At 37.0% G+C, this 27,759-nt stretch overlaps 2 protein-coding genes across 4 annotated transcripts; one reads left to right on the top strand and one right to left on the bottom strand.

Moving 5' to 3' along the window:
* The first annotated feature begins 586 nt into the window (after positions 1 to 586).
* Positions 587 to 20,024, top strand: LOC131595002 (ATP-dependent DNA helicase Q-like 3). Its single transcript, XM_058867216.1, has 19 exons — positions 587 to 729; positions 806 to 980; positions 2,014 to 2,121; positions 2,261 to 2,268; positions 2,376 to 2,459; positions 2,828 to 2,968; positions 3,055 to 3,089; positions 5,044 to 5,127; positions 5,472 to 5,560; positions 6,237 to 6,353; positions 11,706 to 11,741; positions 12,368 to 12,468; positions 17,748 to 17,897; positions 17,973 to 18,065; positions 18,159 to 18,224; positions 18,304 to 18,434; positions 18,786 to 18,880; positions 18,972 to 19,099; positions 19,361 to 20,024. Exons 2-19 carry the CDS (start codon positions 821 to 823, stop codon positions 19,910 to 19,912), a joined length of 2,178 nt encoding a protein of 725 aa, XP_058723199.1. The 5' UTR covers positions 587 to 729; positions 806 to 820; the 3' UTR covers positions 19,913 to 20,024.
* On the bottom strand, positions 19,887 to 24,187 carry LOC131595001 (protein STRICTOSIDINE SYNTHASE-LIKE 4-like). 3 transcript variants are annotated; one of them, XM_058867214.1, is made up of 7 exons: positions 23,507 to 24,187; positions 22,461 to 22,546; positions 22,164 to 22,379; positions 21,997 to 22,067; positions 21,539 to 21,775; positions 20,584 to 20,716; positions 19,887 to 20,463 (listed from the first exon to the last, which is right to left on the bottom strand). In XM_058867214.1, the coding sequence occupies exons 1-7, from the start codon at positions 23,535 to 23,537 to the stop codon at positions 20,182 to 20,184; spliced, it is 1,056 nt and encodes a 351-aa protein (XP_058723197.1). In that variant the 5' UTR covers positions 23,538 to 24,187; the 3' UTR covers positions 19,887 to 20,181. The 3 variants fall into 3 exon arrangements, with proteins under 3 accessions (XP_058723197.1, XP_058723198.1, XP_058723196.1); XM_058867215.1 differs by lacking the exon at positions 23,507 to 24,187 and adding an exon at positions 23,042 to 23,362; XM_058867213.1 differs by lacking the exon at positions 23,507 to 24,187 and having other exon boundaries at positions 22,461 to 22,806.
* Between the last annotated feature and the right edge of the window lie 3,572 nt (positions 24,188 to 27,759).

The raw sequence follows: 27,759 nt of genomic DNA, 5'->3' as shown, positions 1-27,759 counted from the left end.
TTTAATTCCATTACCTATTTAAAAAAAAGAAGAGTAGCCGAGATTTGATTATGATTGAGAAACTGCCTTAAAAAAAAGAAGAGTAGCCGAGATTTGATTATGATTGAGAAACTGCCAACATAGATTAATTGAACAGATAAAAAAAAGGAAAAAAAGAAGTAAAAAATAAATTAAAGTAACCATAATTAAATCACATTTCAATCGGTTCAACTCCACTTCATTTTTTTTTTTTTTTTTGCTATTTGCACCGGTGTCGACCCACCACAGGTGGGCCACTAATCCGGCTCGTGCGGAGAGGCATGCGCACTGGCCAAACAAGATTGTTCCGCCTGGGAATCGAACTCGGTATTCCCCGAGTACGTCCTTGGACGGGGCTCCTTGCCAATGGAGCTCAACCGCTTGGTTAACTCCACTTCATTTTTACCTTGATATAAATAAGTAAAAAAAATAAAATCAATTGAATTAACCATGGTTTAATCACATTTCAATCGGTTTAACTCCGGTTCAATTTTACCTCCCATGGCATTGGCACGGTTTTTAAAACACGAGTTTGGCAAAAACACTTCAATAGAGAGAAAGGGTGTACACATATAATTTTCGCGGCGCAGGTAGCAAACCACTAAACTATTTATACATTACTCGGAAACAGAACTCATAAAACAAAAAGCCCGCGAACACCTTCGCACTCGCAGTCTCCATTGCGCAACACGCGAAACAATCGATCAAAAGGTTCGTTCTTTCTATTCACATTCCGATTCTTAATTCTTCAATTGATGAATTCGTTAATCGACTTTCGATTTCACAGGTAAGAATCGAAAAAATGGAGAAGAAATCACCGTTACCGTTGAAAAATGCCATTGCGAACAAGAAGAAAGAGCAATTGTGTAGCAAGGAGTCTCTGGTGAAGATTCTAAGATGGCATTTTAGGTATCCTGATTTTAGGGGTATGCAATTGGAAGCTATTCAAGCTGTGCTCTCAGGTGCATTTCATCTTTTTGTTTGTTCCATCTTAATTTCGATGAAAAGGGAGTTTTGATTTTTGTTCATTTTCATATTTAGTAGTAGTTGGTACCTTGAACTTGTTGAGCATAGGTATGTTTGATTCTGCAGTGAAAAAAATTGATTTTAAGTGAATTAGCTTGGTAAAATTGATTCTAGTTAAAAGTGAGTTGAATGTAAAGTCATTTATGTTTGGATAACTTTATGAAAAATTGAGTTAACATTAAATTTTAATGTAAAAATCACTTTTAAAAACCATAAAGTGTATGTTTGGTACTGCCGTGGAAAAAATTGATTTCGAGTGAATTGATTCTTTCTAAAAGTGAGTTGAAAGTAAAGTGATTTATGTTTGGATAAATTTCTTCAAAAGTGAGTTGAACGGTAAATTTAAGTGTAAAACTCACGTTTAGGCTCAAAAGCTACAAATCCTAGCTTCAAGAGAATCAATTATGGAAATCAAAATTAATTCTTTTCGAGAGCAACCAAACATGTCAGAATCAGTTTTGTACCTCTAGAATCAATTTTGGATGCTCCAAACGTGAAACCAAACATACACTTAGTGTACGTTTGGTTCTTTGGTGAGGAAAATTGATTCTGATTGAATTGATTTTGTTGAATTGATTTTGGTTAAAAGTGGTTGGAATATAAAGTGATTTATGTTTGAATAAGTGAGTTGAACAACAAATTTCAATGTAAAAATCACGTTTAAATTCGAAAGCTACAAATTGTAGCTTCAAGTAGAATCAATTCTACTTTAGACTTCCAGAATCAATTCTACTTTAGACGAAACCAAACACTTCAAAATCATTCCAGAATCAATTCTACATCTCAAGAATTGCTTTTGCCTCTTCCAAAAACTAAACCAAACATACACTTAGGTAAGTACCTAAGTGTGAATAAATGATTTTAACTAGCTTTCTCTGCATTAAGAAGAGATATATGACTATTTGCTTTGAACTATTGTTTTTCAAGTTTGATTTTTTTCACTTTTTTATGATTTTTATTTGGCTGCAGGAAGAGATTGTTTTTGTCTTATGCCAACTGGAGGTGGCAAGTCAATGTGTTATCAAATTCCTGCATTGGCAAAAACAGGAATTGTGCTTGTAGTTTGTCCTTTAATAGGTGAATTTTATTTTTCTTATTTCTAGAGTATGTATCTTTGATTGAGATCAATGATGTTTGATTGATGACTCACTCGGTTTGCATGCGAGGATACTGGTTCTGATTTTTTTTGTTACTTTTGTTCTGCTGATGCTGGCAGCCTTAATGGTATGCATCTTTTTCACTTTATCAGTTTATTGTTTTTAATAGACACGTTGAATTTGTGAGTTCGTAGTTTGTTTTGGTTCTTATGGTTCTTTTTCCCTACAAGTTAGGAAAACCAAGTAATGGCGCTAAAGGAGAAAGGAATTGCTGCTGAGTTTCTTTCATCAACAAAAACGGCAGATGCAAAAAATAAGGTGGGTTTATTAGAATACTGCTGATAGTGTATTGTAAATAAGGTTTCTGCATATGAAATAGAAGTGTAGTTAGTATAATCAGTGCATAATTTTAGTCTCACTACTTGCTCAGGTCTTTGGACTTTTGACTATTTAAAACGATATTATATCTAGTAAATTCGTGCTTCTCTATGAAACTGCAAGAATTCCTGGATATCTTACCCGAACCTCATTATTATGCTGCTGACCTAGAATCATAAAGTTTAGCCCTTGTTTTGTTTGGGAGTAGGGGAAGGATCCGTTCCAAATTCACTTATGTGAATGTGTAGCCAATTCTCACTTGTTCGGTATTAATTTTGGAAATTGATTTTTCTGTTTTATATTTTAAGATTCACGAGGACCTTGATTCTGGCAAACCGTCTACAAGGCTGCTATATGTGACTCCAGAGTTGATAGCAACCCCAGGGTTTATGTCAAAGCTGAAAAAGATTTATTTCAGGGGGTTGCTAAGTCTCATTGCAATTGACGAGGTCTAGCTGGAAAGACTATTCCAAGTTTTTGTTTCTGTTGGATTTTTGTGACCATCCTTATTAATTCGCGTATGCACAAATTTCAGGCACATTGCATCTCTTCTTGGGGCCATGATTTCAGGTTTTTCATTCATTCTTCTACTAGCCATTTGAATTTTTCCTGATTTCTAGGATCCGACTAATATGATATTAATAACAGATGATATATTTCATGGTGGAAAGCAAAACCTAACATCCACTATGAAAATATAATATGGAATAAGTAGTACATTGGTTGCGTGTCTTCAACCTTTAACAACTAGTCGAAAAGGTCCAGAGCTAGGCCCATTACCGAACCAGGACTAACATCAATTGGTACTAGATGAAAAACTATTACACTTGAACCACTTGATAGCTTTTTGTAGAATATAAAATTAGTCAATCCCGTCATCTAATCACATGATAATATCTTTGTGATCATACATATCTCATTTTCAATGATTTGGACTGTTATATATTCTAATAGTGAATATTCAGTTATTTAACTATATTTTAAAATGTATTTTACATTATAAGAATATGTGACAATAACAAATTATTTATTTATTTATTTATTTTTTATTTATGTGAACTTTTATGAATTTGATGTACCTCGCCATAACTTTTATCTAATAGTTGGATTGGTTAATTTTGTCCTACAAAAAATTATAATTGGTCAAGTGGTATGTTGGAGCGGTAAAGCGGCAAGCAACAAAAGATTTGGAAATATTTATCCGGGAATTTATTATCGTCTCCACAGGGATCAGTGCATTGAACTGCCGTTCAACAGTTTCCATAGTTATGAGTTTGGATTGAATGGGTTGAAAGTAAACAAGGAAAATATAACATATGAACATAAAATAAATTCATTCTTCAAATAGAAGAAACTATCAAGTATTGCATATAATCTACTATTCACAAACTTAAACTTATTGACCAAATATACTCAACTTGTAACTTATCAATATTACCAAATGTCAACAACACAACCCACAACATTATCTAAGTGACGATCTCTCAGATACCTAAACAACACATGAGAAATCCGAGCTTCCCGTAAATGTCGATCTCTCAGACAAACACGACCACTCAGACGCATTAAGCACTGACACTAAGTGATTATCAACCTAATCCATCTCTGCAATTAAGTTAATAGAAATTCATCCTAGATAAGCATTAGAGCCCTACATCTCTATAGCAACTCAAACACATAGCCACAAAGCAATAATCTAAGACAATAATTCATAAAAATATGAAAGCAAGATTTATATAACATAATAGTCAACAAATATACATGAGATCATAGTAGATCTACACAAAACCCACAAATGAAACCACAAAGAGAAGAAATGGAGAAAAACCCAAAAATCTCCCGGTTTGTCGGCTCCGATTGATGAAGGATTCAACCCCGGATCATCCATTTGACAGCCTCAATGTGTTTTCTAGCATCTTTCCACTCAAAAAATGCTATTGGATGGATTGGAGCTCTAAAATATCCGCCCGGCGAAGTACACCAGAACAGTAAAAATTCTGCACTGTTTCGGCCATAACTTGAGAACCGTAACTCCGATTTTCGCCCGGTTTGAAGCGTTGGAAAGCTTATTCAATGCTCTATCTAACTACGAATAAATATCAATTCTTGAATACCTACAAAAATAAGATGAAAACAATTAAACTCAATGATATTTACACGATAACGCAATATATACACTATAACGTAAACTATACCAAATATACACTAAAGTTAAGGTTTATTGACGAAAAGCAAATGAATTAAGCTGATGAGTGCTAATTATTCACACTCAAATTCACAACAATTTACCACTCATCATGGTACATGTGAAATATTGTTATTGTGTCATATTGTTATGAGTGTAAAAAATTGGCTTTTAGTGTCAATTGATCATGTCTCCATGCATGCCACAGTTTTGCACTTGTTAGGCTCTGCCCTTGAAATAATTGATATAAAAGCTCAAGTTTTCATGTGATGACACAGTTTTGCATGGAGTTTATTCTGATGACATGCTATTCCCTTTTCCTTTTGTATTTGAGGACAGACCTAGCTACCGTAAGCTTTCAACTCTGAGAAGTCACCTACCAGATGTACCAATATTAGCTCTGACTGCTACTGCTGTTCCTAAGTGAGTTTTCTCAATTTACTTTCTTTTAAAGAATTCACTTGTTTTTAATATTTTTAACTTTTTTGTTTCAACAATTTTGCAATCCTATGTCTATGTATTTCTATCTATTCTTCTGAAAAATAATATTCCAATTGTTGTGGATTTCTGAATTTTCTATTTCTCTTATTAGTCCTTACTTCTTTATCATAATAGGATTTCTCTTTTATTATGGATCTATCAGATTATTTTATGATAATACTGGTTTAAGCATACAGAGAGTATGCTCTGTTTATCACTATATCATTGCATATTCTGAGTAGTACTTTTGAAGCAGGCATGCTCTTTTATATTCTTCCTTTTTTCAGGGTTCAGAAGGATGTAGTGGACTCCTTGCAGATGCAAAATGCATTAATGTTAAAGACTTCTTTTAATCGTCCTAATATATATTATGAAGGTCAGTCCTGCTTGCAGTTTGAATCAAAGCTATAGATAAATTCAGATTTCATTTTCAGCCTACATGTTGGTCATAATTTCCATCTTAGCCAGGGGAGGAGCCAAGGCCCAGCTAGCCCGGGCAAGCGCCCGGGCTCAACCCCTATTTTCTATGTACTCCCCACAATTTAATAGTCGATTTTTAGACAAATTCAGGGGCAAAATTAGTAAAAATAGGGTGTGAAAATCAATGGTGTGAAGTTTTTGCCCAGGCTGTATAAAATTTCTGGCTCCGCCACTGATCTTAGCAATGGAAAACCATCACTTTCCTCTATCAAATGTAACGTGGTGGGTACACAAATAATAAATCAGTTCAGTCATTATATAAATACTTCATGCTAACTTACATTTGGTGATGAGGATGCTATGAAAGAGAAGATAGAAGAAAGCAAAAACCTTACAAGCTAATTTCTATTTTTGAAAAACAAAGATTTTCATTAAAATAGATAAGATGCAAATATAAACATCTTTGAAGAAATCCTTGCAATTCCATTCCAGTAAATTTAGTGCTTTTTTGAGTATTTCAGTAACTCGGAGTTTTATTGGTGAATTGCTTTATATGTTAATTTTGCATGAGATGCAGGCATGCTGTTATATATAAATTCAAACAAATCTAACTTGATGTTTTCATGATACAGTTAGATATAAAGATCTACTGGAAGATGCTTATGCTGATTTATCTGATACACTCAAATCTATGGGAGATGTCTGTGCGATAATTTATTGCCTTGAACGTTCCATGTGTGATGACTTGTGATGGGTCTTAAAGCACAAAATAGTAAAGAAATGGATAAAACAGTATGATAAGAATAAAGAGGCTGCAATTGTATTACTATAAGATCCACAATTACAGGAAAATAGGGAAAGAAGAAATGAAAAAAACAAACTGGTAGTGGCTACCAATTTCCAAGCACGGAGTGCTCCCAAATCACCAAAAGTGACCCCACCAAATCCTAACTGAATTCCTTCCTGATTATTCCCTTCCAGCTGTAGCTATATATAGCCACTCTCATGCACTTAATTCATTCACAGCCACGTCATCATCTTTAATTCCTGTTGTCCTTTTCCTTGTGTAAACTCTCCACACCCTTGGCCTAGGTCCCACTTCACTAATCACATTTCTATCAACTCCCGCCTCCTTAGACAATGCCTTGTCCTCAAGGCAGAATTCAGGAAACTGACCACGCAAAAATTCGTTATCCTCCCATGTCACATCCTCTAAAGCTTTGTTTTTCCATTGTATCAAGGACTGCTGAACTTCATTACCTCCCTGCACTGTGACTCTTGAACCCAGCACCTTATCAGGATATACATCATTCTCCTCGGTCACCTCTAAATCTTTTGGTAACTCTCCCTGTACCTGATAGTTCCCAACAGCTTTCTTGAGTAATGAAACATGAAAAACTGGGTGAATCTTAGATGTTGTTGGCAGTTTCAACCTGTAAGCCACTTCACCAATCTTTTCCGCCACTTGGAATGGTCCATAAAATCTTGCAGCGAGTTTCTGATGAATCCTTTTCACCACAGACTGTTGCCTATGAGGTCTGAGTTTCAGAAAAACCCATTCATCAACTTCAAAACACAAATCCCTCCTCTTCATGTTTGCATACCTTGACATTTGTTCCTGCGCTTTGAGCAAATGAAGTTTGAGTTGGTTTAGGGCCTCATCTCTTTCACTCAATTCCAATGCCACGGCAGCCACTTTCGTCTCATTAGACAGAAACCTCAACAATGCAGGAGGTTGTCTCCCATATACCACCTCGAACGGAGTCTTCCCAATTGATACATGGAAGGTCGTGTTATACCAATACTCAGCCCAAGAAACCCACACTGACCAAGTCTTTGGATGGTCAGAAGCAAAGCACCGCAAATAACTCTCCAAGCACCTGTTAACCACTTCCGTTTGACCATCTGTTTCCGGATGATATGCTGAACTCATTTTCAGCTTAGTACCCTGCAATTTGAACAGTTCCATCCAAAAATGACTTATAAATAAAGGGTCTCTATCACTGATTATCGAGCTAGGAATTCCATGAAGTCTCACCACTTCTTTAACAAAAAGTTCAGCAATAGATTTTGCAGTATATGGATGCTTAAGTAAAACAAAATGACTATACTTAGATAGTCTATCCACAACCACTAGCACAGCCTCATAACCTTTAGACTTAGGCAGCCCCGTGATAAAGTCTAAGGACAAATCCTCCCACACACCATTAGGAATAGGCAGAGGTTGTAGCAAACCACCCGGAGTAGTAGCACTATACTTTTGTCTCTGACAAACTTCACAAGATCTAACATAATTCCTTACACTCTTCTGCATCCCCACCCAATATAAGGAATCTGCCAGTCTTCGATATGTTCTTAGAAAACCTGAGTGCCCTCCAGCAGGAGTATTATGAAATTCTTCCAATAACCAAGGAATAGAGGGTGATTCGGGGGAAATCACTAGCCTACCATGATACAATAAAACTCCTTGTTTCACCTGGAATCCAGGTCTAACATCAGGAGACTCCTGCACCTCCTTCATCAGCTTTTGAATATACGGATCCCTAGTTATTTCATCCAAAAGTTTCTGTCTATCAGCCCACAACGGAAACGAAATGATAGAATTCATTTCTATCTCACCATGACATCTAGACAAAGCATCCGCAGCTCTATTTTCCAGACCCGGCTTGTACTTGACTTCAAATTGATAACCTAGCAGTTTGGCCAACCAACACTGCTGATCTGGAGATGAGATTCTCTGCTGTAAAAAATGCTTCAAACTTTTATGATCAGTGTGCACAATAAATTTTCTGCCCAATAGATAATGCCTCCAATGCTGAATACAAAGTACCAGGGCCATTAATTCCTTCTCATAGACAGATTTGGCCAAATTCCCATCAGATAAGGCTTTACTGAAGAAAGCAATAGGTTGCTTCTGCTGCATAAGAACAGCACCTATACCTCTGCCAGCTGCATCACACTCGACTTCAAAAGGTACATCAAAGTTTGGAAGAATTAGCACCGGCGGAGAAGTCATGATCTTCTTCATCTCTTCAAAAGCCTGGACAGCTTCTATGCCCCAAGAAAAATTGTCTTTCTTCGTTAATTCTGTGAGCGGTTTTGCTATTTTACCATAATCTTTGATAAATTTTCTGTAATATCCTGTGAGTCCCAAAAAACCCCGTACTCCCTTCACATTCTTTGGGATAGGCCATGCAAGGATACACTTCACCTTTTCCGGATCCACTGCGACACCTTCTCCAGAAATGATATGGCCAAGATAATCAATTTGAGCACAGCCAAACCTACACTTTGCTTGATTTGCCACAAAACAATGCTGAACTAAAATAGCCAAAACCATCTTCAAATGCTTTTGGTGTTCCTTGATATCCCTACTGTAAATCAAAATATCATCAAAAAATACCAAGACAAACTTTCTCAAATATGGCCGAAAGATGTCGTTCATGGTAGCTTGGAACGTAGCTGGGGCATTCATAAGTCCGAACGGCATTACTAAATATTCATAGTGGCCATTATGTGTACGAAATGCCGTTTTAGGAATATCATCCTCATGCACTCTAATCTGATGGTATCCCGATTTTAGATCAATTTTAGAGAACATAGTAGCTCCATATAGTTCATCTAACAGCTCATCAACTATAGGAATTGGATACTTATCTGGTATTGTAGCTTTATTTAAAGCCCTGTAATCTACACACATTCTCCAACTCTTGTCTTTCTTCTTGACTAATATCACAGGACTTGAGAATGAACTCATACTCGGTCGAATAACCCCAGCTTTCAACAGTTCTGACACTTGCTTCTCAATTTCTTCTTTTTGGTGATGAGGATACCTGTAGGGTCTGACATTAATGGCACCATGATCAGGATAAAGCCTAATCCGATGCACTTGACTCCTCTCAGGGGGTAGCTGAATGCTGTCTCCAAACACTTCTTGGAATTCTTCAAGTATAGGATTTAAGCCTTTGGGAACCACTGATTTGGTTGCTTCCATCGACCGTAAATGAACCCACCACCAGCCCAGCTCAGTTCTACTATGAATGTCCGCAAGATATGAGTTCAAATAGCATTGTCTGACTACCTTATTGCCTTGACCTTGCAATTTCACCAACTCATTTTCGTAAGAAAATTGCATAGTCATAGCCTTCCAATCCATAATCACCTTCCCAAGAGTGCTTAGCCAAGCAACTCCTAACACCATATCCATTCCTCCTAGCTCCAACACCAACGCATCCACCGTTACTTCAATCCCTCCTATCTTCATACTGATCCCTTTACACACTCCAGTTGTTAGCACCTTGTGACCATCACCAAGCTTGATACTCTTAGCTGCTGTAGGTGTGATGACAAGACCCAACGCAGCAGTTACTTTGGGAGAGATGAAATTGTGGCTCGCACCACTATCAATCAACACCAACAAATCTACATTCTGTATCTTTCCTTCAACCTTCATGGTGTGAGATTCACCCATGCTTCCCAATACCCCCATCAATTTACATTCCACCTCCACTTCTTCTTCACTCCCCACCGTCACATCCTCCATACTCACAATCTCTCCTTCTTCTGTCATTGTTTCACCTTCTCCTAGGATTAGAACCCTAAGAGCTCTTTCAGGACATTTATGTAACGTAGGGTGGTATTTTCCCCCACACTTGAAGCATAAACCCTTTGCTCTCCTCTCTTCGAATTCATCATTGTTGATGCTTCGGATTCCCTTCCATCTTTCCGCCGTGCCAGAACGCGAACCTCCATCACCTTTACGCGCTGAAGAAATCAAAGAGGAAGTGGAATTTGTGTTGGATCCAATTGAACCCGTTTTCTGACTCGGGTTTGACCCACCCGACTGAAATGAACGAGTAACATCTTTGGGTTGAGGCCCACCTTTACTCCTTAGTAACCCGGCCCAATCCCTTTGGCCCACACGCTCGTACCCTCCTTTTTTCACGTCACGACGCTCTCCATCGTCTTCTTCCTCCTTCAATTCTTCTTCAACATCTTTCGCAATTCTCATCATCTCCATCCTATTGCGAGGATTCAGGGTACGCACTCTTCTCCGAATTTGGGGTTTCAATCCACTCATAAAATATCCCAGGTATTGTTCTTCCGGAAGTCTTCCAACTTGTGAAGACAACAGCTCAAAAGCTTCAACGAATTCCTCCACACTCCCCTTCTGTCTCAGCGTCGAGAGTTCTTCAAATGGATTCTCCAAGCGACGCCCTCCATAACGAGCAATTAACGCTCGCTTCAGCTTCTCCCATGATAACTCATCCTCTGTCTCCATCAACAGGTTGAACCAGTGAATGGTTGAACCTTCCATACTCAAGCGAGCCAACTTCACACGCATATCATTAGATGTGTTCTGAACATCGAAGTAAATTTCGGCTCGTGTAATCCAAGCCACAGGATCATCACCATCAAACAAAGGCAACTTCACCTTCTTTCCAGCGAGACGAGATTCACTCTGTGTAGAGTAACCCACAGAAGTTTCCCCTTCAAGAGTGTCTCCTTTCTTGCCAATCTGTTTGCTTAGTTCCGCTAGAACCACGCTTTGTTGATGCATCTGTTGAGCGTGTTGCTGCATCTGCAGAGAGAGCTCTTGCAGCGTTGTTGTCACATTCCCCATCTGTGTCTCCAAAGCATCAACTCGGTCACCCATCTTAGGCTTCCTTGGCATCTACAATCGTCTTCGTGGTGTGAGTTCGATCCGGTAGGTCGGACCAATTGATGGGTCTTAAAGCACAAAATAGTAAAGAAATGGATAAAACAGTATGATAAGAATAAAGAGGCTGCAATTGTATTACTATAAGATCCACAATTACAGGAAAATAGGGAAAGAAGAAATGAAAAAAACAAACTGGTAGTGGCTACCAATTTCCAAGCACGGAGTGCTCCCAAATCACCAAAAGTGACCCCACCAAATCCTAACTGAATTCCTTCCTGATTATTCCCTTCCAGCTGTAGCTATATATAGCCACTCTCATGCACTTAATTCATTCACAGCCACGTCATCATCTTTAATTCCTGTTGTCCTTTTCCTTGTGTAAACTCTCCACACCCTTGGCCTAGGTCCCACTTCACTAATCACATTTCTATCAACTTGTCAGCTCATTTATCTCAAAGCGGCATTTCTTGTGCAGGTGATATGTTACTGCAACTATCTGGACCTAGAAAATATGTAAATCTGTTGCATTATAATATACTAATACTATAGAGTATAGACATAATATACTAAAAGTGTACACTATAATAGTTCCGTACATGTTTTATATTTTGAAAACATGGATAATTTCGTTATTTCATCACTATCAAGTTCTCTATCTAAGTAACCAAACAATCATTCAACCACGTAGGATAAGATATTACAAAATGAGAGAAAATAAGAATGAGAAGAAGAGAGACACATAAGATATGCGTGAAAAGAACAAAATGAAATAAAATAAAATAAATTTATGCCCAATGAATGCTTAATAAAGAAGTAAGGACTAAACTTTTTAAAGTAGGGAACAAGATTGGATGTCATACTTTTCTAAACCATAAAAAATGTAATGTGTACAATGAATATGTAGATAATGTGGGATAAGAAATTGAAGGGTATTAAAAATATTGTAGTCAAATGTTGCGTGCAACTAATACACATTATACGTGTAATGGTAAGCCAAAATTAAAATAAAATCATTGTAGGTGAAACTTCCCCACAATCCTATAAGTTGATCCATCCCTTGATTTAATTTTCACAATATTCATTATATTATGGTCTTTCCAGCTTATCATGCAGGACTGAATAATAAAATGCGAACTTCCGTGCTAGATGATTGGATTTCTTCAAAAACACAAGTTGTTGTTGCCACTGTTGCTTTTGGGTATGTTTTCCCTTTTAATTTTTGTATATCTCTAATTTATGTTGGCAATCCTGGTTGAGGATATTTACTGTACGAGTGATGCAGTACATAAATTGGTATGAGGGATGCAGTAAATAAATTGTGTATATCTCCAATGAAAATGCTTGAACATTGGCATGAGTGATGCAGAACACTTGCCAAGTTACCTTCTAATACTATACACAATGTTGTGATTTAAATAGTCGGCTACTTATTCTCATAAATTTATTTTGTATCAATTTATACACATTGAAACAACTTCAATTTTACTAGTCTGAATCCTCTGTGGAATGTGGATGCTGGCATGTTTGGATACTGTATTGTTGTAATATCAATATTATTATTATTAGAATATTTTGAATATCATACAGCTCATAATATAGCTCTTTATGAGCTGCTGTCCTGTACAGGTCATTATGACTAAATTAGCATTTATAGGGAGAATAATTACCCTTCCCTTATTTAGATAGATTTATAGTCTATAAATACCTCTTATGTATTCTTTACAAAATATATAAAATATTCCATATTTCTACATGGTATCAGAGCACCCGATTCTAGGGGCTCTGCTTCCGCGCTCAAAACACTAGCCGTTCTTATTACGGTCCTTTTTTTTTTGAGGTTCCCTTTCTCTTGGAACCCTAGTGATCTCGGTGACTTTGTAGCCGTCGTGCACCGCTCAACCGCCGGTGCAGATCCGAACTGTTTCACCTTCATTGCTGTTTTTCAGGACAGCCTTCATTGCTGTACCTCTGTTTTTCAGGACAGCCTTCATTGCTGTACCTTTGGTTCTTGCTGTTTGCAGCCTTTGATTGTTTGGTTGTCAGCTTTGTTGGTGTTTCTCGTTGGCAGCCCTTCAATCCTCTCCTAACAGTAGATCTCAATCCTCTCCGGGCTCGAGACGGTTTGTTTCTCTTTATGGACTCCTTAAGTAAGTTCTCTAACACTAGTTCTCTGACCATGACTGGTAAGAACTCTAGCTTCTTAGCTTTAAATGCCTCTTGTTCTAAAGATATTTGAATTATTGACTCTGGTGCAACCGATCACATGACTCCATATATGTCATATCTCTCTTCTTATTCACCTTTACCTAATAAACGCCATATTACCGTTGCAAATGGGTCCCAAACCCCGATTGTCGGATCTGGTAACATTCGCCTAAGCCCATCTCTCCATCTAAATCATGTGCTTCATGTCCCTAAGCTTTCTAACAATCTTTTGTCCATCCATAAACTCACTAAAGACTTGAACTGTGCTGTGACCTTTTTTCATTCTCATTGTGTTTTTCAGGACCTTGCCACAGGGAAGACGATTGGAATTGCTGAGGAACAGAACGGGTTATATTGTCTACCTCATAAGGAAAGCAAGTGTCATCAGGCTGGTTCAGAGTCATGGGCAAATACTCAAATATGGCTCCAACACAGGCGTCTTGGACATCCTCCTTTCCGCATGCTCAGGTCTTTATTCCCTCACTTATTTACCAAAGTGTCGGCTGATTCCTTTCATTGTGATGTGTGTCAGTTTGCCAAATCCCATCGAGCAACCTATTCCCCTAGTGATACTATGAGTGTCGAACCCTTTGATCTTGTCCATTCTGATGTATGGGGGCCTTCATCCATTTCCAATATTTCTGGTGCAAAATGGTATGTTACTTTTATTGATGACTGTACTCGGGTTACATGGGTTTTTCTTATGAAAGATAAGTCTGAAGTATGTCAATTGTTTGTTAACTTTTTTCAAATGGTTAAAACACAGTTTGGGAAACCTATTAAAAGGTTACGGTCAGATAATGGTAAGGAGTATGTAAACCAAAATCTTCACAATTTTCTCAAAACTAATGGTGTTGTTCATGAGTTGACTTGTGTTGACACTCCACAACAAAATGGGGTTGCTGAAAGGAAAAATCGTCATCTTCTTGAAATCACCCGAGCATTACGCTTTCAAATGAATGTTCCTAAATTTTATTGGGGGGAAGCTGTCTTGACCTCTGCTTATTTAATCAATAGGTTACCTTCTAGGGTGTTATCTGGTGTTAGTCCTGTTCAGGTCCTGACTCGATTTTATCCGTCCGTGCCCATTATGTTAAGTCTTCAGAATCGTGTATTTGGTTGTTCTGCCTTTGTCCATGTTCATGGTTCTCATCGGGGTAAGTTAGATCCTCGAGCTATTAAATGTATCTTCATGGGATATGCTTCAGATAAGAAAGGGTACAAGTGTTATCATCTTCCTAGTCGTCGTGTCTATATATCCATGGATGTTACTTTTCAGGAATCTGAGTCTTTTTATCCTAGTCCTCAGCTTCAGGGGGAGAATAATCCAGAAGCCGAGTCTTCAGAGTTGTCTGTCCTTCCAGTTATTCCTCTAATGCAGGACCCAGAGCCGTTTCCTGAGTTGTCTGCCCTTCCAGTTACTCCTCTAATGCAGGACCCAGAGCCGTCTCCTGAGTTTTCTGTCCTTCCAGTTATTCCTCTAATGCAGGACCCAGAGCCGTCTCCTGAGTTGTCTGTTCTTCGTGTAATACATGAGCCCTTGATGCCTAATGAGGAAGGTGGTGATGTACCAATACCGGTGCAAAATAATGTTGACAAATACAAGTTACAGTTCCAGCGAAAAAGGTGGAAAGATAAACCCGTTCTGCCCCAACAAGTCCAATCGTCTGAACCTGAGGTAAGTGTTCCTAACCCTGAGCCTAGTAATTTTTGTGAGCCAAACCTTGATGACCTACCTATTGCTTTGAGAAAAGAAAAAAGGTCTTGTACCAAATACCCTATATCTCATTTTGTGTCTACTGAAAAGCTTTCTGTGCAGCATCAGAGTTTTATTTCAGCTATTGACTCTATTAGAGTTCCTGCATCAGTACAAGAAGCATTGAAGGAGAAGAACTGGATTCGAGCCATGAATGAAGAGATGCATGCACTAGAGAAAAATGGGACTTGGGAGATTATTGAGAAGCCAAATGACAAGAGGCCAGTAGGCTGTAGGTGGATATATACGGTAAAATACCGATCCGACGACACACTCGACAAATATAAGGCGAGGCTAGTTGCAAAGGGATACACCCAGACCTATGGAATTGATTATGAAGAGACCTTTGCTCCAGTAGCAAAAATGAACACTGTAAGAATCATTCTTTCCTTGGCAGCTCACTTTGATTGGGAGTTGCAACAGTTTGATGTGAAAAATGCTTTCTTGCATGGAGATTTGGAGGAAGAGGTGTATATGGAGATCCCACCCGGATATGACCCTACTTCAGGAAGTAATAAGGTTTGCAGGTTAAAGAAGGCCATATATGGGCTCAAGCAATCACCTCGGGCTTGGTTTGGAAGGCTCACTCATGTAATGGTGTCATTGGGTTATAAACAAAGCCAAGGTGATCATACTCTCTTTATAAAGCATGCTCAAAATGGTAAACTCACTCTTTTGTTAGTCTACGTAGACGATATGATCATAGCAGGTAATGATGAATTTGAGAAGAAGAACTTGAGGAAGGAGTTGGCAGCTCAGTTCGAAATGAAAGACCTTGGAAAGTTGAAATATTTCCTAGGTATGGAGGTAGCATACTCAAAACAAGGCATTTTCATTTGTCAGAGAAAATATGTCCTTGACCTTCTCAAAGAGACTGGCAAGTTGGGTTGTAAACCCACCAGAGTGCCTATAGAGCAAAACCACAAGATTGGGAGTGATGAGGAAAGCCCAAGGGTTGATAAAGCTCAATACCAGAGACTTGTGGGAAAACTCATTTATCTATCTCACACCAGGCCTGACATAGCTTATCCAGTTAGTGTTGTCAGTCAATTCATGCATGACCCTCAGGAGAGACACTTACAGGCAGTGGATAGAATCTTGCAGTATCTAAAGATGAGCCCAGGAAGAGGACTATTGTTCAAGAAAAGTGAGCAGTTGTCTATGGAGGTTTATACTGATGCAGATTATGCAGGGTCGGTTGTTGACAGGAGATCCACCACTGGATATTGTATGTTTCTAGGTGGAAATTTAGTGACATGGAGGAGCAAGAAACAGAATGTAGTTGCCAGATCAAGTGCAGAGGCAGAGTTTAGAGCCATGGCTCAAGGAGTATGTGAATTGTTGTGGATGAAGATCATTCTAGATGACTTGAAAATAAAGTATGAAGCTCCTATGAGACTTTTCTGCAATAATAAGTCTGCCATTAGTATTGCTCACAATCCAGTCCAACACGACAGAACAAAGCATATAGAGATAGACCGACACTTCATCAAAGAGAAATTGGATAGTGGTCTTATTTCTACACAGTATGTCCCATCAGGACTTCAGTTAGCTGATGTGCTCACCAAAGGACTTTCCTTGGAGCGGTTTCGAGATCTTACTTGCAAGTTGGGGATGATAGATATCCATTCCCCAACTTGAGGGGGAGTTTTGTAATATCAATATTATTATTATTAGAATATTTTGAATATCATACAGCTCATAATACAGCTCTTTATGAGCTGCTGTCCTGTACAGGTCATTATGACTAAATTAGCATTTATAGGGAGAATAATTACCCTTCCCTTATTTAGATAGATTTATAGTCTATAAATACCTCTTATGTATTCTTTACAAAATATATAAAATATTCCATATTTCTACATGTATTAAACTGTGCATGATTGTTTTATATGCTTTTCAATCTTTACTAGTCTTTATGCAAGTGCATGTAGAAGGGGATGTGGAATTCCCAACCAGTAAATGGTGCAGATAGCTTGCACCATTGACTCACATTCAGAAATTGCAATGCTACAGAATAGCATGGCACAACTATCCCTGCTGAAAGCTACAGCGGTACTATTGTGAACACTATTACAGGCTATTTATGACTCACTTTGTGGAAATATTTAAGAGTGTATGGTATCCTTGGATTTATTTAATGGAGTATTAAAGTGAATCTAATCTATCAATCAATCAATAAATATGAATCGAAGTGAGGTTAATAAAAAAGAGAGTTGCAAATAAGCACAAATGTATCAAAGAAATAAATATATGCACACAACATCTTATAATTTTATTCTGATGCCTTTAACTTATGAATTAGTTGTGATTGTGATGTATTTATTTCTTTTCTTTCTGTACTCTGCATGGAGCGTTTCTATTGCATACCGTTACTGAGCCTTTGGTGTTTGTTCAGGATGGTAAGTGGCCGTTTATTATAAATTTGATTCAAACTTCTTTAAGAAATTTCAATGTTATAATCTTTTTATACTTATGTTATTTGCTATTAAATTTAATTGATTAAGATCACATTACTAGGGCATTGATAGAAAGGATGTGAGAATTGTGTGCCACTTCAATATTCCGAAGTCAATGGAAGCATTCTATCAAGAGTCAGGCAGAGCTGGTCGTGATCAGTTGCCCTCTACAAGTCTCTTGTACTACGGAGTAGATGATCGCAAAAAAATGGTTGACTAACTTAAATTGATGCTTTGATTATGTTTTCTTTTAGGACTTGTTTTCTCTTACTATGATCTATTTCAGGAATTTATATTAAGAAACTCAGGTAGCAAGAAATCACAATCATCAAACTCACAAGAAGAATCAACCAGAATGTCCTTGACTGCTTTCAATCAGGTAACATATAAATCCTCGCATGCTTCTTTCGACATGGTATCTATAAATGCCATTATGCATTTAAGCAATGGAATCTTTATGTAAAATATGTAGATGCTTGAATATTGTGAGGGATCTGGATGTCGTAGGAAAACGATTCTCGAGAGTTTTGGAGAGCAGGTAATGAAATATACAGCTCTTGGTATTATGTGGTGTGATTCATATTGACACAAATGGATATTTATTTTTGTCCAAACAGGTAACAGCCTCACTATGTGGAAAAACATGTGACGCCTGTAGACACCCAAACTTAGTTGCCAGAAATTTGGAGGATCTCACTGCTGCTTGTTCTCTACGCCAGAAAGGCAGTTCTCGAGTTTTCATCACCAGGTAAAAGACCCTCGTGCATTAGAAGTTTAACTTAACATTGATAAACCGAAGAACATATTGGGAGTACATGATTAGCAGTTCTGTCTTTGGCTGTGTTTGACCGTACCATTAGCATAGGGTTTTGTAGTACCTACCATGTGATTCTGCCATCTGGCCTCTCATCATGTATACTTAAGAAAGAAAACTGCAAGAGAAAGAAAGATAAAGGATGAAATTAGAAGAAAAAAATTTCGCCAAGAAGATTGTGTGCTGAACTGTTAATTAGGTTGTTGGTCATTCCTCATGCTACATTAATTAATCCAGTTAAATAATGCCTAGTTTTCTTGTTCATCTACCTCTTTAATTTTTCAGTTCCTCTGATGCAATTGTTGGAGAACAGTTGTCTGAATTCTGGAATCGAGATGAGGAAGCAAGTGGATCAGAGGAAGATATTTCTGACTTAGATGGTAGTACAAAGTTTATTTCAATTGCATTTGTTATACTGTTGGGGTGATGGAGTGGTTAGTAGACTGAATGTTGATGAATATTTGTTTGCAGAAGGTAATGAGGTTGTCAACAATCTAGCCCGGTCAAACGTTCAATCCAGACTGGGAATAAACGAAAAGCTTGATTTGCTACAGAGGGCCGAAGAAAAGTACTATCGAAATGAGAACACTAATAAACAGGTTCTATTTTATGCATTATACCCTCCCTGTTGAAAAAAGCATGTGCTCTATATTTCTCCACGGTTCATTATATTTCCCATGGTTAGATCTTTTGTCTGACACCATAACAGAACTTGTTGGAAATGTATAATAATTTATTTTCAAGTCTCTACTTATTTATATTCCTAGCAAAGTACTTTTAAGATCAATGCAGCAGAAATCGTTACACTGCCCCTATCTTCCCTTCTTCATACTCAATTTATCTAATAATATGATTTACAGAGTAACAAAGTTGACAAGAATGCTATTTCTGATGCATTACGAGTGGCTAGCAGGCAGAGATTACAAAATGCTTTAAAACAGGCTCAGGAACGGCTTGGCTACTTATTCAGGTTTGAAATGGAAGCTTCGGCATCTCTTCTCGAAGATGAATGCTACAAGAAATATGGCAAGACTGGCAAATCCTTCTATTATTCCCAAGTGGCAAGTACTATCAGGTGGTTAACAACTACAAGTTCCGACAATCTAATGAACCGGCTTCGTGCAGCTGATGTTTCCTCATCATTGAATGTCTTCTCTGAAGTTGAACATTCCCTCACACCGCCACCTGCTTCGGCTCCTTGCGCAAAAGAAGAAACTAGCAATGAGGTCTCAGGAAATACCGTGACAGAAATAATCCCATGTGACGTGCCAACGGAAAATTCTTTTAATACAAACTTGCCACCAATACCATCCTTCTCTGAATTTGTAAACAGTAGGAAATCGAAAAGGGACCAATCAGGTGACACAAAAAAACACTCATCAAGAATAGAAAAGAAGATGAGGAAACAGTAGATTAACTCTTGCATGTACACTATTAATGTTTGAGATTTAGTTACAATATGCATCAAGTGCCAACTTTGGGGGATTTGAGAAATACTAAAGATGGTACTCTAATTTCATCTTATTGATTTTCTGTCTTATTTTTTTTATACTAATTTTGCATTTATTATTCTTCAGATCATTGACACAGAAATTTAAATTACATAGGTAGTATTCTACTAGATGTGCTTGGTCTAAACCATATATATCAATACACTTCTGAATTCTGAATCTGAACAACACTAGTTTGCACTTGACAGTAGTGGGAATTTCCCAACAAAGTCGGTATTAAGACTACCTAGGTAAAGATGATCCTCAAACTCCACAGCTGAAGTTAAAAAACTAACCACCTTCCCTTCATTATCACCAAATTTTCTGATAATATTGCCTTCAGCTCCAACATTTACCACCATTGCTGACTTGGTTGCTCCATTGATCAGATTAAATAGCCTTGGAAACGAAGCTACCAAGTGCTTGGACACCTTAGAAGTGTACACAAACCCAAGTCTTTCAGAAGCAAGCAGCTGCATTAATATTGAAGAAAAACAAATCACTGCCATGCCTTATTAAGTTTAATAAATTTATTTATATGGATTCTTGGATTAAATTTATTTTTCATGTTATATAAGTAAATATAGTATTACCTGAACCAAAGCGATCCAAAATGAACCATCAGGAGCAAGATTGATATTGTCAGGTCCACCAGGGAGGTTTTCAATGAAGATATCAGTTTTGCCTTTGTTAATTCCTTTTAGCCAATGCCTCACACACCTAAATCTGGTTCATAAAAAAAAAAAAGTTTATATTTCTAGACATTGCAAACATCTCCAATGACAACATTTTAAGGACCCATTTTAAATTGTACAGCCAATATCAAGTGACACCTGCCTCCGCCTTCTTATACCAGTTCCGCCGTTGTAATTAAAAATTGAATTTTTTCTATTTTCACCCCTGCCTCCAATTAAATTGATTTTTCTTCGTTAATTTACAAACATACTCCCTCCGTCTTAAATTATAAGAGAAATTTACTTTTTTGATTCATTGAATATTTAATGTATATGGTCTGTATATAGATCAAATACATTAATTATTCAATGAATCAAAAAAATAAATTTCTCTTATAATTTGGAACAGAGGGAGTAAGTTCTTAGTATGATATAATTGAATTGAGCTCTACTTAACTCAATGAGTTCATTTTCCCCCCTCAAAATATCTTATTTAATACTTACTTTATTTGTTAATCATTTAGTTCAATCAATGTCAAATCTATTGACTGAAATCTAAATGTCTCACTTATTCCACCTTCAATCAAATTTTAGAAACATTGAAAAAATTACATTAAGATAAGGTTTCAAAATTATTTGAATAAATTTTCCACTCCATCTTATCCCTTTATAATACTTTTTAGCCAGAGAAAATATTAGCTATAAATATCTTCTTCCTATCATTTTCAGAGCACCTTTCCTATCAAAATGATGAATTTTCATTTTCCTTTTATTTTTCTTTCATATACATAGTTTAAATTTATGGAACTCAACATAGCAACTCATCTAGGTTAAATGTAAAACTTTATTGTCTGATCAAGAAATGTATACTTACTTCCAACTTTCGCAAACCACAACATAATCTTCATCCTTGGAAAGTGCAACACCATTTGCAAAAGCCAAGTCATCAAGAACAACAACTGTCTCATTTAACATAGGATTGTACTTCAAAAGTTTTCCATGAGGTCTTGCCTCAAGCACATCAAGATGCCAACTGTGCAAACCAAATTTTGTACTGGCAACACTGAAATATATACTTCCATCTGATGCCTCTATTACATCATCTGCAAACCTAATTAACATAACAAAAATCATAAATACAGCCTAAAAAAATAATCTCAGTAAATGTCACAATCAATTATGTTAAAGTCAGATTGATGATACTTTAAGTGTAAAAACTCTATTCTAAGTGTATGGACAAAATCGATGCAAAAGAAAACAAAAAGTCGAAGTAATAGTCTTGTAGTGGCATGCATGCATCAAAACAAAACAAGATAAACAAGTAAAACTCACAGTAATTGAGAACCATTAACTTGTGAAAGGATAACACTGAAACCATCTTCTTCTGTAACCTTCAGCAAACCCTACAAAATATAATTATATATTATTTAATCATGCATGCACCATTAATATATATATTTTTCATGCAATTCAATAGATGTATACTATACAGTACTTACCATGGTAGCATCACAGACAATGAGACCACCATCTTTTGATGTTGTGATTCCAAGCAAAGAAGAACTATCTATATGCTTCCAGTTCTCCCACTTTCCATTCCTAAGCACCAATCTCTTGATCCAACCGTCTCGTGTAGCTGTATAGATGATGCCTTCTTTATCCACACAAACATCTTCTGGTTGCTTCAAAAATCCTTCTCCAAGTTTAATCAAATTCTGTTCAAGAGATTACAATTAATATAGCAGAGAAAACGATAATCGGTTCGTGTAGTTAGATTTAATTCATTATGTTTTCACCTGTAATTGGTTGTTTTTGGATGAAGATACAGAAGGTGTTGGTTCAAACAAAAGTGGATCTATGGGGGAGAAGTAGAAGACTTGAACTGTGAGAGCAAGCAAAGATGTTAGAACCAAGGTTGATGTAAGTGTTACACAATTGTTTCTCGTGGGGAGAGGATGATTATTCGTATTAGAAGCCATGCTCTTGGAGTCGTGTTGCTCTGCTATTTTATGTAGCCTGTAGTGAATGTTATTTATAGCATTCTCTTAAATTGTTCAAATCACTTTTGCTTTTTAGTTTTTAAAAAACATATTTTTTATAAAATCGGTTTTTTAAAAATAAATTTGAGAAGTAAAATATACAACGGATGAAAAATCAAGTCTTATCCTACTAAGAAAGGCCGGTTATTAGGACCGTCTCAAAAAATTTAGAGGTCCTCTTCTAAAATTAAGAATGGACTTCTAGTAGTTAAGGTTCAATTTGTCTCAAATTCACCTCACTTGACCAAATATATAAAAGTCAGTCGACATAAAAAATAAACTACACTTTTCTGATCTCCACTTTTACATCTCTCATCTTAAATCTTGAACTGACTTACGCGTTAGAGTGCTAATCATGCAGGTCCACACCGTGCCGCCATGATGGAGATCAGTACCAGCAGTTCAAGACATCCAATTCATCAACTGCATCTATTTCTGGTTGTAGAACGGAACAAAACGAATTTCAATTCCTACAATTTCCACGATTTCGGATCTAATATCTACTTTACCAGTTCGTAACCTCCCTTGGTTACCAAATCAGAAACATTTGGAATCAAACGTTGAGATCTGTCGCATTCGATCGAGTCAAGTATCGCTTCAACCACAATCCATCAAATTCCAGAACTATGATTTCCTCTGGAAATTCTGTAAGTAAAAGAAGAAAGGATCCTAGATCCAAATCCAAATATGCAATAAAATTACCGGAAAGTGAAGGTAATATTCTCGAAGATAATGCCAAAGATTCACAGTCTATCTTCCAATCTAACATTGCCGCTATCCTATGTTGTCGACATGATACTTACCGTGATGACACCGAAGATACGACGAGTTCATAGCTGATGACCAGCGTAGATGCGGTACTGGAGTGCTTCCTATAAGTACCAAAGGATCTTTGACCGGTGGAAGAGACCTTCTCAGACCAAATCCGATATGTCATGATGGAGCATGCCGGCCCTGCTACATCTTTTACTTATCGCTTGCTTCAGTTCTTACCAGAAGAGCAGGTGATTCTAATGCCGAACTTCTAGCAAGCTTCCTCTTATATACAACTCTGGGGCCCTGCATCAATAAATAGAGACGCCAGGGAGAAAATACGTTCGAAGAGCAAGAACGCTAACAAACTTCAGCCTCGGGCCGCCCGATAAGTGTAGCAGTTTCCACCGGGGCCAGAGTCCAGGTGAGGTGGCTTGTAAGCAACATTCTCCCAACATCATCACCTTTCCCGGAGTTGCCGAATACCAAATCCTCATGATCAGACTAGTAAAGTAAACGGGACCCCTAGACTATGGCAGCAAGGAAACCAAGTCTTTCTAAAAGACATCTTCGATCAAAAATCATCTATGGTCCTCCACCCGACAACACTAGTCCTTAGAAAGATCACTAGATGAAAAGAGAGCTAGTCAAACTTCTTTCATATCGATCTAGGGAGATTCTCAAGGGACTTCACCTTCGTCCGACCATACTCTCGACCCCAAGAGATCCGAACATGGCCCCAGAGGTAAACTAAATCGGTGTTATGATTGAAGATCTACTTATCTAGTTATTCTATTATCTCACTGTAACAAATTTACTTTATTATGAATGAAAATAATTGTCTAATATTTTTCTCATATTGCACTTTTTTATGTTTACCTATCTTTAGGACCCTAAAGGCGAGGAGATAAAGATTACACTCACTTCCGCGTGTTTGATACAGAATACACACATTTCTACGTATCTGATACGACTTAAGCGCATTTCTTGCATGGTTGTGTGTCTATACAAAATACACGCATTTTTGTGTATATGATGACTCAAACACATTTCTTGAATGATTGCATTTCTGATACAAAATATATGCATTTCTACGTATCTGATACGGATTAAACATGTTTTTGTGTAGCTGGTGGATCCCCTTTTAGATCTATCCAATCCAAGGGTGTAGGAAGTGGATCCGGAGATGTCTATGTTGATCAGAGCCAAGCCTCAGGAGGACAAGGATCCTACACTTGGTCAGGAAACGGTCCTCTGTGACGACGAGTACAGTCCAACGAGACGAATGCATCTCATCAATCCCACCGATGACGAACCCAACTGGAGGAAACACAAGCAACACACTTAATATGACGCGTAGAGAAATACTCTACTACATATAATGCTAAGTACAACATGCTTGCAAATGCTAAATACATTAGACAAATATAAAAACCAAAAATGGTAGATGATGGCCTTCAATGTGCTAAATACAACATGCTTGTAAATCTTGAAGATCATAGTCAAGAAAGTATGAAGAGCACATCAAGTACCTCGTCGCAACGAGACACCTCATTTCCTCCTAAAGGAAAGAAATCAGGGTTCTCACACCCTAAGTACACAATCTTTCAAAGATGCCGAGGTGCTGACTCGCAACTCATCGATGACACTGGATATGCCTAGTGGTTCATGGACCTTCCATGTAGAGATACCAAGCGAACTCTGGTGTTACAAAAATTTTAAAACAACCAAAGTTGCAAAAGAGCAAAAATAATAAAAGGGAGTGTCAAACCCTAATTTTTACCCCTAAGATTCCACTGAAGGTGAGAAGAAAACACAAGAAAGGGGGTTTGAATTGGGTTTTCCACTCTTGACAAATTTTTCGTATCTTAAGTGAAGTGGTGTGAGCGATACTTTTGATTGCTTTGCAGAAACATAAATTTAAAAATAAAGCATACACAAAAGTAAAGAACATATGATATATCCTGTTTCACTTGAGAAACCCTCAAGCTAATCCAGTCCACCCGACCAAGGTGATTTCTCCTTGAACTCAGGAACTTAATCCACTTTAATCAAACTGATTACAACTGCATGGGCAACCGCCGATGACTAACTCTGCACAAGCTACCCGCGAGTGACTCGCAACCACTAAGACTACCATCTTAGTCTTCCCAAAGCTTTTGACCTAACCGGTCCTTTGAGGAACACAATACCTTTCTAAAGCTTCTGACCTAACTGGTCCTTTATAAAGAATTGTTAGAAACCTTCCTAATGCTTCTGACCTAACCAGTCCTTTAGAAGGAACAAACATCTGTTTATTTTTACAGGGTTTGTTTACAATTAAAGGCTCCTACATAAGCATATGTAAACTCCATTAAGTACATCAGAAGATCCTAATACACAAAAAGAATATTACATTGTATTGTAGCTTTTGATGTATGGTCTTCTTTTCTTCAAGTACCTTCTTCACAAATAACACCCTAAAGTCTTGAATTCCTCACTTCTTCTTCTTCTTCATAAGCTTCTGAAAGCTTTATTGATCTTGATATAGCACAGAGAAGAACTTTCTCATCTTGGTTCATCTTCTAGTATTTTTGGACATCATCCCATACTCTATTTGATTTGATAATCACTTCAGAGCATAACATTTATGTTGTAAATTTGTAGTTGAAGATTCCATGATTGTAACACCCCGATTTTTAACAGCGAGAGTGTATTTTTTTTTAAAACAACAAAGTCTTTGAAATAAAACATCTATAATCATTTTTAAAATAAATCAGAGTAAAGTTTTGTAAGACAATGATCATAACACATGGCCTCTTGTACAAAATTTTTTCTCAATTAAAGGTTTAAGAACAAAAATCAAACATTTTGTCTAAAAGATCATAATGACAATCTTTATTTTAACAAATAAATAGACAGGGTTTACCATAATACAAGTTACAGAGAAAATAGTAAGGAAGAGTAAACAATGACTTCAACAACAACCCCTAAGCTGATCTTGAATTGAAAGCCAAGGATGACTTAGTACAAATGACTCACTATGACATTTAGTCTTGATGATTTTGATCGCCAAAGACATACACATGTTGCAAGTCTTCACGACACCTGGATACCCTAATTATCACGATTCCTAACAACCCGGGGGCATTCAGCCCATTCAATGATAATAGTAGAGGGTCACGATCTAAAAATAGCATACATGAAAGAATACACAAATGCAAGTAATACATTATATACAACAGTCACAATATTTATTTCAACAAATAAAGTAAGGCACAAATATCCTAATGCAGACTCTATATGGATGTGATCCCCCTAACCGGGTTCCTCACATGCATGAATTCCGGAATTTAACCTCTCCGCAGAGAGTCGTGGCCTCTTTCCACTAAAGGTGCAGTATTCTGCACTGACACCGACTCAATAAAATCCCGCAGGATTAGGTGGGCTCAATCCACTAGAGTCCTCACCCGGTGCAGTCCACTCGACATACAGGCAACTATGAAATGCATGAGTATACACTTTCTCTACATATACTAATGCAACAATTTACATAATCTTCACATATGTAATTATAACCACAAGTCAATTCATATATTCAACGAATCATATGAAAGTATGTTCACAAGTTTAGCATCACGGCATAAACACATATTCATAATTGGGCACACAACATTTAAACATTCTCAGTCGAGCACGCAATTATCACAAAACCCCCAATTGGGCACACCATTATTCATACCAGCACATATGCATTCAATCACATATAATATCGTTAGAAAATGCTCTTACCGTAGCAAGCTTTTCGATTATCTCTACTTTCCACCGACTGAGTACTATCAAACCCTAAACCAAGTAACGTTTTACCATTAAATATAGTATTTTTCCTTTCATCCAAAAATTGGTGATTCTAGTTCCTTTACTATGTTTATAACAAGTTTGTTTGTACTTATTCAGCTATATCCTAAATCATTGGTTTTAAATTCATTTTTATTCCGAGCAATCCATTATTATCAAATACTTTTATCATACATTATTAAAATGATTGAAAATACATTATAATACTTTAATTCCAAATGTTTAGTCCAAATTATAAAATAAAATATCATAATATATATAAATTAGAAATAAGAATATTATTTCCTATTCAAAATAAACTATTTTGATCTTAAAATCTTTAGAAACCGTAACTTTCTTTTTAAAAACATAACCCAAAAGACTTTTTGATGACTAGATCAATTTAGAGTAGATTTCTTTCAAATTGAAATTATAATTTTTCTCTAAAAAAATAACAACACAATATCAATACAAAAGCTGATTAATT

Source organism: Vicia villosa, linkage group LG4 (genome assembly GCF_029867415.1).
Source record: "Vicia villosa cultivar HV-30 ecotype Madison, WI linkage group LG4, Vvil1.0, whole genome shotgun sequence".
Taxonomy (NCBI): domain Eukaryota; kingdom Viridiplantae; phylum Streptophyta; class Magnoliopsida; order Fabales; family Fabaceae; genus Vicia; species Vicia villosa.
This window is presented reverse-complemented; position numbering and strand designations above follow the sequence as displayed.